We start from the raw sequence: 12,467 nt of genomic DNA on the forward strand, positions 1-12,467 counted from the left end.
ATATTTTTATTTGTAATAGAATGGTAATATGACTATCTGAAATCTTACATGGATATATCTCCTAAAATATGTTTATCAAATAAATTTCGTGTTTCCAGATACTTATATGGTTTTGAGGAGTACTGTAGGTCAGCAAATATTGAATTTCAAATGGCATTGCCAGAAAAAGTTGTGAACAAATGTAAGGAGTGTGAAAATGTAAAAGAAATAAAAATTAAAGAAGAAAATGAGGCAGAGGTCAAAGAAATAAATGCTGAAGAAGACAGGACTGTAATACTGAGAGAAGAAAAGCCAAATGAAGATGAAATTGAAAGAAAGGAAAATATTAAACCATCTCTGGTAAATCAGATATATTGTTACTTGTCCTTTGCCTTCTTTAACATCCCCCATCCTCTGTAAAGTTCCCTCAAATAATTTATTATATAATATTACAGTTTTATTTGTACATTTTCTTCAGATGTGACTTTTATGTAATTTTGATAATATGTACTACAAATACCTGTTAGAAATTTTTGTCTAGTGTATTCAGAATGGCAGAATTTCTTAACTATCAACTCAGTGTTAGTTTTGGTTGTATTCCTTCTCTTGCTAAACAGTCAAGATCATGGATCGTAAAAATTTTTAGTTTGGTTGTTTTAGTTCCTTTGATCTTTTTCTAGGGAAGTAAAAAGAATTTATTAGAATCTATACCTACACAGTCTGATCAGGAAAAAGAAGTTAATATTAAAAAATTGGAAGAAGATGAAAATCTGGAAGACAGTGCTACAACTAGGGTAGATGAATCTCTCAACATAAAGGTAGAAGCTGAGGAAGAAAAAGCAAAATCTGGGTAAGAATTTGTTTTTGGTTACACTGAATTTTGGTTAGCCAAAATTTTTGTTTTGTTCTTTGTATGAATCTAAATCTGATATAAAAGTGCTTTGACTTTATTATGTAAGTACATCCTTCAGAGACCCTACCAATGTAAATCTCGAGAAAGATCACGTTTTTGATCCATTCTTGCTCTCATCATTGAAATTCATATAATTTTTAGATAGAGAGAAGTAGATTTTACTGAATTAAGTTGTGCTCAGTGACCAGATCATATAAATTTGGAAACATGTCTTTTTCTAAGTTTTGTACATGATATGTTGGTTATATATTCAAGAGTTGTGTTTATTTCTTAAGCAAAAAAATAAGAGGAAAAAATACTAATTAGTTTTTTAAAGGCCAACATTGTTAAGATGCATTTTGTGTGACAGTAACATTACTAACATTGCTTGTTTTGGTCACTTTGGAATAATAAACTTTTTAATAATGCAGTTGATGTACTTCCAGTGGAATCTTAGATTTCATAGGTAAACTTTGGAGCTTAATGTTGCTTCTGAGGTTTTAAAAACATAAAAATCTCCATTGTTGATAGTTCATTTAAATAAGAGTGACCAGGATTTTGTGACCATATCACGCAAACAAGGAACATACAAAATACTTGCTTAGTAAGACTTTTTGTTGTATTTTGTTATATTTCTTTGTGTATGCATATGTATCTCAAGTACATATTCCTTCTACTGGAGATTATCTCAACTATTAGGGAACTGAGTAAAGACTTGTTTTGTTTGTTTTGTTTTTACTTAAAATCTCTTGATAATCTTGTTCTTCTGAAATTTTGTTGGCCATATGCAGAAAAACGTGGAAGAAAAAAAAAGGAAAAACATGGAAGAATATCCTAGTCTACTTAGATGAATATAGTAATAATGTTTATTCATTATACTTTGTTTGTTTATTTGTGTATAAATGTGTAACTGCAGTACTCCTTCCTGGAGACTATTTTACATAGTAATAAACCTAGTAAGGATTCAGGTTCAATAAGGATTCAGCTTTTTTCCTACAAATCTGATGTTTAGATCTGCTGATGTTTTTGGAGCATCTGCTGTCTGACAGGACACTGTGATGAATCTGTATTTTTCTTCTTATTAAAAATTGTCATTAGTTGTTTAGGTGGGGGTTTCTGATTATTCATTAAATTGTACTTTTAGGTTTTAATCTCTTTGACCTTCATCTACATGCCCTTTCTATGTACTGTAGGTATTTATAATTATAGACATGCACCACATAGCAATGTTTTGAGGTATGGACTACATTTGAGAGTGGTCCCATGTGTTTACAATATAGCCTAGGTATGCAGTAAGGTATGCCATCTAAGTTTGCATAAGAGCACTGTGATGCTCATGCAACATCAAAACTGCCAAACAACACATTTCCAAGAATTTATCTCCATTATTAAGCAGTATGACTGCGCTGATTTGTAGATACTCTTGAAAAGCATTATATGTTGTTAACATCTCTACAGTAGCTCTCATAGGGGCTGCTTTCCAAGAGCTCCCTTGGATTTCTAAAACCACAGACACCAACAATCAGCATACGTACACTCATGAATCATGGAACAACAGGAGCCTTGTTGAGAAATGTGTTATCAGGCAATTTCATCACTGTGTGAACATCAGAGTGTAGTTATACAAGCAAAAGTGATTATCTGTTCCTAGGGCATGTAACCTTACTGAACTGACTTCATGTATGTGGCCGGTCTTTAACTGAAGCATAGGAATACGGTGCTTGATTGTCCGATGTTGTTTCTTATAGATACCCTACAGCATTACTATGTAGTACCAACTCATGTCTTAGAATTTGGGGTGCTTCCTTTGCATCACTACTGTTATGCTATGGAACTATTTATTTAAGAAAAAAAGTGGGAGAAGTTATTTAAATACAAGTATGGGCTGTGACAGTTCATCTGATAACCAAGAGGAGTACCAAGTAGCTGATGTGATACTAGTGTACACAGCTTGGGCATACTAGACAAAGAGTTGATTCATGTCCAGGATGGATTATAGTAGACAAGGAGAGATTTCGTCAAGCTGCCTTGTGAATTGCTTATTTCTGGAATTCACCACTTAGTATTTTGGGCAAACCTTGACTGTGGGAAATGAAACTGACGGATGCAAAGCTACAGATATAGAGGCTACTCTGTAATTGACTTATGAATATAATAAAGAATTTTATAATTGCAAAGGATTAACATGCAGCTGTTTTCTAGTATGTAAATTAAGTTATTAGGTTTGGGAGATTTAAAAAGTCATAGATAAAATGCCTGACTCAGTGTCTGACCCATAGTAGTTTGTTTCTTTGTAAGGAGTATAGCATGCAAATGGAAAGATTTGGTGTTAAATTCAGATATATTTGGTTTTCCGAAGTGTAGTTTTCTAAAAGACAACCAGCTTAAACACATATTTTCTTTTATGTGTGTATATGCGTATAACTGTGTAGTATATGCATTGACTTAGTTTTTGAATCAATGTGTTGGTTGCATTTTACGGTTTCAGAGAATGTCTTTCTTAGCATTCTGTCTTGCATCTCATTTAGCATATAACCTTCTGAATTTGCCATTGATTTTTTGTTAAAAAAAATATAGGATAGGTTTCCTTGGTTTATTGCCAGTATTTATGTTGTTTGTTTGTTTATGCTTCAGTGTATCATGTCAGTGAATTTCATTTGGTTTGTCTCTGAGGTTGACATTACATGAAGTTTTATTTTGGGTTGCTTTCATTTTATTAAAATGTATTAGGTTTTTATTCTAGTTTGAATGAAAACTTGTTCCTGACTACTACTTTTAAAGTTTGATTTTGTTATTATTGTCATTTTACAGGTGTATTCTGTTTAGATACAATTTGTTTTCATTTTTTAAAATTCAGACTTTTTATTCTTTATTTTTCTTCTCTTTATGATGATTCTGAGATGTATGATAAATCTCTTTACCATGACATACAAGAATATAATTTCTTACACACAAAAATATGATTTTGTAACTTAAAAAAGTAGTATTTGTTCAAAAAATTATTAAACATAACATTTATTTTAAAGTGTTCATAACTTATTATTAGTAGCACCATTTCTACTAATTTCTTCAGATATTATCATAAAATTCATCTGATTTAATTAAGATTTTAGCTTTTAAGATTTATTTGAGAAGCTTGAATGTGGCAGTCCAGGATGTAGGGGAAAAAAGATACCTGCACATACTGATTCATTCCCCAAATGCCCACAGTTGCAGGGTTCAGCCAGGTGAAGCTGAAGGCCGGGAGCTCACAGGGCACCTGCTGCCTCCCACGCTGCATGTTAGCAGGGAGTTGAGTAAAACGGCCTCAAATGTCGGCACCCTTATAAGAGAGGCAGGTTTTCTAACCAAAGTCTTAACTGCTAGGCCAAACATTTGGCACAGGCATTAAATACCTCTTCATTTGACTGTCACTGAGACTTTAAAATACGAGTAAGCATTGTAGATTTTGTGACATTATTTCAGACACTATTAACACAGTTGGTACTTCTTTGTATTTTTTACTTGGCTTCCCTTCATCCACCTTCTGTAATGTCCAAAGACAGAAGAATTTAACGGTGTCTTAGTGCTTCTTACCTTATTTTTGTTGCCTGTATGCCTAATGAGGTAATGACATATATTATTATTTTTGTCAACAGAGATATAAATCACTTTTTAAAACAAAACACAATTGTCCCAGTTGGCCATACTAGTTTCTTACTATTCAGCACAACTTTTATTCTTCTGACTTTGGAATTTTTCTTTTAATGTACTTATTTTCTAATCTTCATTTTCTCTAAATGTGCCTTTCTGTAACCATGGTCATTTCACTCAGTTTTTAGTAATAAACTAAAACTCAGTTCCATACACTTGGAACCTCCTATTCCTGGAGCAATCACAGCCACAGTTTTTATCAATATATGTGGTTTGGAACTGAAAAGCTTATGAAGTATCTTTTATTAACTCTGCAATTTTTTAAACCTTTCAAGAGACGAAATGAATAAAGAGGAAGATGAAGATGATGAAGAAGCAGAAGAGGAGGAGGAGGAGGAGGAAGAGGAAGAAGAGGATGAAGATGATGATGTCAACAATGAGGAAGAGGAGTTTGAATGCTATCCACCAGGCATGAAAGTCCAAGTGCGGTATGGACGAGGGAAAAATCAAAAAATGTATGAAGCTAGTATTAAAGATTCTGATGTCGAAGGTGGAGAGGTCCTTTACTTGGTGCATTACTGCGGATGGAATGTGAGGTAACTTGAGTTTTAGCTAGTGATTATTACGTAAAAACAATTCTAAAATACTTTTTTATTTTTAAACTTAATAACAGGTTATGGACTTGATAGTAGTCACATTAAGATCATAGTGCCATACTAAAAGTATGTAGTTTTTAGTGCGTAAATACCTCCCCTAGTAGTTTCCTACTGAATGCTTTCAGTTTGAAGAGGATATACTTAGTGTCTGGAAAACTGAGGTCTGCATGATTGATTTTTTTTTTATGTAATTCATGTAGATTGATAGAGAAACCCAAAATTGAAAAACATCACTGGAAAATATAAATAAAACTTGAGCTTGACATGTATAAGCCAATTATCTGACTCCCTCTTCCTGTTTTAAACAGCATTGCTTTAAAAAAAACATTGCTGCAATAGTTTTTTTCTTTTTTTAAGAGAAGATTTATTTATTTTTATTGGAAAGTTAGATATATACATATAGAGGAGGAGAGACAGAGAGAAATATTTTCTGTCCAGTGTTTCACTCCCCACGTGACCTGACCGCAACAGCTGGTGCTGTGCCTTTCTGAAGCCAGGCACCAGGAGCTTCTTCCAGGTCTCCCACACAGGCCAAGGGTCCCAAGGCTTTGGGCCGTCCTCGACTGTTTCCCAGGCCACAAGCAGGGAGCTGGATGTGACGTGCAGCTGCCGAGATTAGAACTGGCGCCCATATGGGATCCTGGCATGTTCAAAGCGAGGACTTCAGCCACTAGGCCATGGTGCCAGGCCCAGTAAAGTCTTGAAGTCAGCATTTCTTTCCATCAATGTAGGCAAGGATTTAAAAGTTGAGATTTCTTATGAAAATTTCACTATTTTGTGAGGGCCTTATCTGGTATTAACAGCTACTATGTTGCAGCCTTACTCAGATCGCTCAGAAGTTTGTGTTTTCTAAGCAGTATTGTTGGAAATGTAAACAAATTTGCCTGTCTAAAATGACTTTTTGACTACTAGTGACTTAGAGATCTAAGGCAAGCTACAGATTCAGTTTTTAGGTTGTGTTAAATTACTTTTTCTTTATGTATGTTTTCTTTGGTTTATTCAGGAAAATTTGTATTTTTGAAAATTTGTATTATTTGTATTTTAGGCATTCTTAGTATTATCTAACTGAAAAAAATCTTTTAGTCATGTCATAACTGCAAGATTGATTTTTTTTTTTTTAGGATTATTTATTTTTTTACTGGAAAGGCAGATACACAAAGAGAAGGAGATACAGAAAGAAAGATTTTCCATCCACCAGGAGCTTCCTTTCAGGTCTCCCAATTGGCTGCAGGGTCCCAAGGCTTTGAGCCGTTCTCCACTGCTTTTCCAGGATAAACAGGGTACTGGGTAGGAAATGGAGCAGCTGGGACATGAATCCCATCCACATGGGATCCCAGCACACGCTAGGTGAAGATTTAGCCATTGGGCCATCATGCTGGGCCCTGAGTTTAACATTTATTCAGTAGCAGTTGAATATATTGGGAACTTTCTGGGTTATGTGGCTTGTGATTTAAGATATATCAGGATTTGATTATAGTATTATTGATACTGATTGAATTTTCTCCCTTCATTTCCAATTTGCCTCTCCAAAGTCAAAGAATTGGGAATTTGTTTAAAACTATGTTTCCTTCCTTCCTTCCTTCCTTCCTTCCTTCCTTCCTTCCTTCCTTCCTTCCTTCCTTCCTTCTTTCCTTCCTTCCTTTTTTCCTTCCTTCCTTACTTCTATACTCTTTTCTTTCTTGAGATTTATTTGTATTGGAAAGGCAGATTTACAGAGAGAAGGAGAGACAGAGAGAAAGATCTTCCATCTACTGGGTCATTCTCCAAATGGCCTCAATGGCCAGAGCTGAGCCAATTTGGAGGCAGAATCTTCTTCCAGGTCTTCCACATGGGTGCTGGAGCCCAAGGATCTAGACCATCCTCTTGTGCTTTCCCAGGCCATAAACAGGGAGTTAAGTCAGAAGTGGAGCCCTTGGGACTAGAACCAATGCCCATATGGTATGCTGGTGTGTGAAGCTGGAGAACAGGCTGCTGAGCTACTGTGCTGGCCCTAGAACAGTGTTTTCTATAATGAGGATCACTAACTGCATTTACTGCAACACCATGAAGTTAATGAGAAATTTTTACAAGAACTTTAATGTGGTGACCGTAGTCAGTGGTGTTCTGGTACAGCAGATTACACTGCCCACTTGTGCTTCTGACATCCCAGGTTAGCGTGCTGGTTCAAGTTTGGTTGGCTCATGTTTCCCTCAGCTTCCTTTCTCTCTTTCTCACTCTTTAAAATAAATAAATATTTAAAACTTCAACTGTAAAACTTGTAAAATAGCTGGCAGTAGTTCTATTTTGTATGTAGAAATTATAGAAGACTGAAAATAAGAAATTATTAAGTCTGTGATTTGAAATAAGTATGTATTATACTTTAAAGTGTCTTATTTCTCTAAGCAAATTGATTTCTTTAGAAGGAGAGCTCCAGGAAGGAAAATAACCCGGTAAAAAGCGTTCATAAATGAGTTCAGTCCCACTTATTGCCGACATTCAGGTGCCTTTTTAAATTTAATCACAGTACTTTTAATCTCCTGACATGATGAACATCTACTGTACTAGCATCTATGTATTTAGCTCTCAATATAGTAAGAAATGGTTCCTGTTATATATATTTCAGCTTCAGTTGAATTATACCATCAATCCTCTCTACATGTTGCTTACATTCTTTGAACCAATTGTTGCTTTTGTCTCCCAGCTCTTTTGCTCACTTGTTGCTTGGTAGTACTCTCCTGACAAAAGCATAAGAACCTCTGTACACCTTTTAATTCTTTGCCTGAACAGCAGATCCTGGCTGTAATTTAAAAAAAAAAAAAAAAAAGAAGAAGAAGAAGAAAGAAAACCAACTACACAAAAGGCTCTTATTTTACTTATTTACATTTTTTTCCCCTCAGAGGTAGATTCATAGCCCAAATACTTTTAAATTCGTAGCTATAGATCTCAAGTAGATCCTTCTTCCACTCACATTCCTTCATTTGTAATGTGAACTACTTTTTATTTTACTGGTTTCTTTTCATATCCATAACATCTCTCTCCCCATCCTCACTCAGCTAATTCAGAGAATGAAAAATATAAGAAAACCTCTAGACTTGACTTGTATCTTCAGAGTAGAGATGTCCACTTACCTTCATCTTTTGGTAGTTTTCATTGCCTTGCCGTTAGCCATTATCACACTGCATTTTAAAACCAATCTTCTGATTGCCACACTGTTTTGTTTCATAATCAGACATGATCCCTTTTGATTGCCGTATTCGAAATCTTTCCCATGCACCTATAGATTCTGATTATTTTTCTCAATGTGAAGAAGACTTTTTTGTTTGTTTTAGTTTTTATTGTAAAGACAGATTTATAGAGAGAAGGAGAGAGACAGATGTCCGCAATGGCTAGAGCTGAGCTGATCTTGAGCCAGGAGCTTTTGGGTCTTCCACATGGGCACAGGGTCCCAAGGACTTGAGCCATCCTCCTTTGCTTTTCTAGGCTACAATCAGGGAGCTGACTGGGACAAAAACTAGTGTCCATATGGGATTCTGGCACTTCTAAGTAAGGGTTAACCAATTGAGCCATCATCCTGGATCCTGTCCATGACTGTGAATCCCTTATCAGATTGGGTATTAATCCCTATCAGATATGTGATTTTCAAATATTTTTTCCTGTTCCATATTTCCAAATTCTTTATTGTATCCTTTGGTATGTAAAATTATTAACTTGATTACATCTAATTTATTTATCTTTGCTTTTAATGTTATATCCAAGAACACATTATCAAATCTAGTGCTGTGAAAAATCTTCTGTTTTCTTCTAAGAACTTACTAGTTTTGACTATCGTTAGGTTTTTTGATCTCTTAAGTTCATATTTGTATATGAAACATGATAGTATTTTTGTGACCTCCTTTGGTCATAAACAGCTTGTCTCCTGGTTAGCAACCAAAATGGAGCTGGGACTTTGAATGAATTTTATTGGAAATATTTGCTGTGATTTCTACTCTTTACCACCTTTAACATTTTCCAGTGTTAGGGACTGATGTTTGTGTTGTAGCAGGTAAAGCTGCCAGTTGTAATGTGAGTATCCCATAAGGACATCATTTCTAGTCCTGGTTGCTCCACTTCCCACCCAGCTCTTTGGTAATGGCCTGGGAGATGCAGGAGAAGGTGGCACAAGTTCCTGAGCCCCTGCCACCTACATAGGAACCTGAGATTCCTGGTTCAGCCCTGGCAACTGTGGCTATGTACCAGAGGATGCAAGATCTCTCTCTCCCCGTATTTTCCTCTCTAACTCTGAATTTGAAATAAATATTTGATTTAAATTTTAAGCATCACTTTTCAGTTTAACTTGTTTATTCCTTTCTCATAAAGAATGATCTGTGTTCTTCATATTTTTCTTTTACTTGCATGTAATTGGATCCATGATACACTTTCATTGTGTAGATCATTGCATTAATTTTGGTGAAAGAGTACCAAGGTTTTCTGTTCACATGCTTTGAAATAAGTATCCTGGTGATAACAAAAAGAAAGTGAAATAACCCTGGGAAGTTGCTGCATTTTTATAGAAAGCAAGTTAGAGGCATAGAAAATGAAGATTATTTAAAAAGATTTTGCTAGTAAATATTGACAAACTTTTTTTTGTAGGTTTTGGAGACAAATGATAGTAAACATTTCTTTCATGATGATGAGTAACAATTCAATTATTTATTGCATTCCATAGACTTAAGTTTGTGTCTGTATTCAACTGAGAATACTACTAAGCTTGAATTTGTTCCATTCAGTAGTTTTTGTAGACTGGCAGGTACATTTAATGCAGAATATGAACTTGGACATTATTTAGTTAAATGCCAGACACATCAGTATTTTTGTCTAAATGTGAGCAAGTTCGCTAAATTTCTCATATATTAACAAAGTAAACTTTTTGGGTGTTTGAATGTTTGTGTCACAAAATACAGTTAGTGGCATGGTTGTTAATGGTTTGCTGTGGTCTTTATGTGCTTGGTAAAATGTTCTATGATACATTGTTAGTATTACATGTCACTTCTGCCTAAAGACCTATACTTTAATTTTATACATTTATATTTCCTAGGAAAACCTACATACATAATTACTGTACCACCCTGTTGAGCTGCTTGTGTCAAGACATCTTAAATATGACTATGATAAAAGATTCAGATTTCTATTCATTATATTGTTAATATTTTGTTTTCGATGTGGAATTAACATTGTTGTATGAAATGGAAATATGAAATGCTAGTAATATGCTTAGGTAGTTTTTGAAAAGTATATGTTTTAGGATATTTTAGATGCATTATTGAAAGCATGAAATTTTGTTCAATAGTTCTCTTCACAAGTCTTGCTTTAGATGTCCCATAATATTAAAAGTATGTGTAAATTATATTGACAAAATTGCTTATGAAATTTATTATTGATATCTAAGCTATTTTTCATCATGACTTGGTGTTTTTCCTTTTTTTAATATATTTTCTTAATTATGGAGGGGAAATCTCCTTTCATTATTAATGTAGTCTGAATTATTGTAGATGTGACATTTTTTAAAAATTCAATTTTTCCCTACATTAATCTTTTATGTATAGAAGCAGGATTTTAAATGTGTATTATTCAGCAATAATTAAATGTCTTTATTATACATAAAATAAAATATAGATAATTTTGGTATCTTAATGATTAGTCATTAAAATTTTAGGCTTCATCTTTTATATTTCTTATATTTTAAGTGATTTTTAAATATTTTGTCAGTTTAGCTATGAATTTAGTTTTAAAATATTTTTATTTTGCATGTGAATTATTTTACTAAAATATCTCTGAGACTATTCTTTCAGGGTATAGATATTTGCTTTCTAACACTGTTGTTTTGAAAATTGGGTTTCAGAAGAACCAAAATCTCAATTGAAATGGACATATTAACTTTTATAGAATATATGGTTGACCAATGTTCTTTTTTGTTTTATTATTGTTTAATGATTTCTTAGATGATTTATCAGTATATCCAACAAAAATAAAGCATAAAGCTTTAATTATAGAACTTCTATATTTCTCTGATGAGAGCAAATTTTTCATGGTCTCTGAATGGTTTCTTATACCTGCATATCAATATTTTAATATAATATTTTTAAAAAGCAAACCAAATGTATTATGGCTTCTTTTAGAAGGTTTCAGGTTTGTAATGTTATTTCGTGACTTCTGTTTAGTGTGTTCTCTGTTAAACTGTCAGCTCCTTATGAGCAGGAATTGTGTTTGTTATATTCATTGCTGCATATCCACTGCCAGATACCTTACCTCTCATAATGATACATGAGGTTTTTGTCCAATGAATATGTCTAGTTGTGCACAATAATTCTTGGAGTCTCGTAAAAATTTTGACTTTAGAGATTTTCCATCTAGTAGCTTCGTTTTATATAGAACCAGTAGCATGCAAGATCTTCAGAGGTCAAATAAGTCAGTTATGGATATGTTCTCTCTCTCTTTTTTTTTTTTTTACTATTAATTGAATGTTAAATTTCAACAGAACTAAAATAAATCATATGTATACTTTGAAAATACTTTCCTTAGTACTTTAGATGAATATCATATTCTTTTCTATATTCCATCTGTAGCATTAATTATATATAATTCACTGATAACTAAACTGAAAAGTATAGGCTAATCAGTTTTAATTTTCTTTGTGTTTTAAGATTTGTTTATTTGAAAGGTAGAGTTACAGAGCAAGAAGGAGAGACAGAAAAGACAAAATTGCATCCACTGTTCATTCTCTCAGATGGCTTCAACAGCCAGGACTGGGCCAGGCGGAACCCAGGAGTCAGGAGTTTCATCCAGGTCTCCCATATGGGTGGAAGGGGGCCCCAGGACTTGGACTGTTTTCTGCTGTTTTTCCTATGCCACCAGCAGGGAGCTGGATGAGAAGTAGAGCAGCCTGGACTCAAACTGGTGCTCATCTGGGATGCTGGCATTGCATGTGATGGCTTTACCTACAGTGCCACAATGCACCCACAGTTTTAATTTTCTAACTCAATATTTGCTTTTAATATTTGTTTCAGTACCTTTTTATTGTTTAATAGTTGATATAAAAGAATTTAGTAAGCCTCTGGTGTAGCAAATTTTGTAGTCATGAAGAAAACTACTAACTCTCCTCATCATAGTTTACCAGGTTCAGTCTAGGGCAAACTGAATAATCTTTTTGTATCAACAAACCAGTCTACTCAAGTTTTCACCTTCTCATAAAATGCTGTTTCTAAGAAAAAGTTGCAAAATGTTTAATTTGTTTGTAGACCAACCATGTAGGCTAACTTTCTCTTCTACAGCTATAGTATCTGTAAGCATAA

At 34.0% G+C, this 12,467-nt stretch overlaps 1 protein-coding gene across 6 annotated transcripts in view; it reads left to right on the forward strand.

The window, feature by feature from the left end:
- Positions 1-12,467, forward strand: part of ARID4B (AT-rich interaction domain 4B) — a 106,736-nt gene that overhangs the window by 68,680 nt on the left and 25,589 nt on the right. For 3 of the 6 annotated variants that reach the window (XR_005882489.1, XR_005882490.1, XM_040967892.1), the window contains exons 15-16: positions 99-339; positions 660-829. Coding sequence is in view for 4 of the 6 variants with exons in the window: in XM_040967892.1 (XP_040823826.1) it covers positions 99-339; positions 660-829 (411 nt within the window). In the remaining 2 variants the exon portion in view is untranslated. Of the gene's footprint in view, positions 1-98; positions 340-659; positions 830-4,839; positions 5,101-12,467 lie in introns of all 6 variants that reach the window. The other 3 variants (XM_040967888.1, XM_040967889.1, XM_040967890.1) reach the window with 2 other exon arrangements.

This window comes from Ochotona curzoniae, unplaced genomic scaffold, assembly GCF_017591425.1.
Source record: "Ochotona curzoniae isolate NIBS_2020 unplaced genomic scaffold, NIBS_Ocur_1.0 scaffold_4683, whole genome shotgun sequence".
NCBI lineage: Eukaryota > Metazoa > Chordata > Mammalia > Lagomorpha > Ochotonidae > Ochotona > Ochotona curzoniae.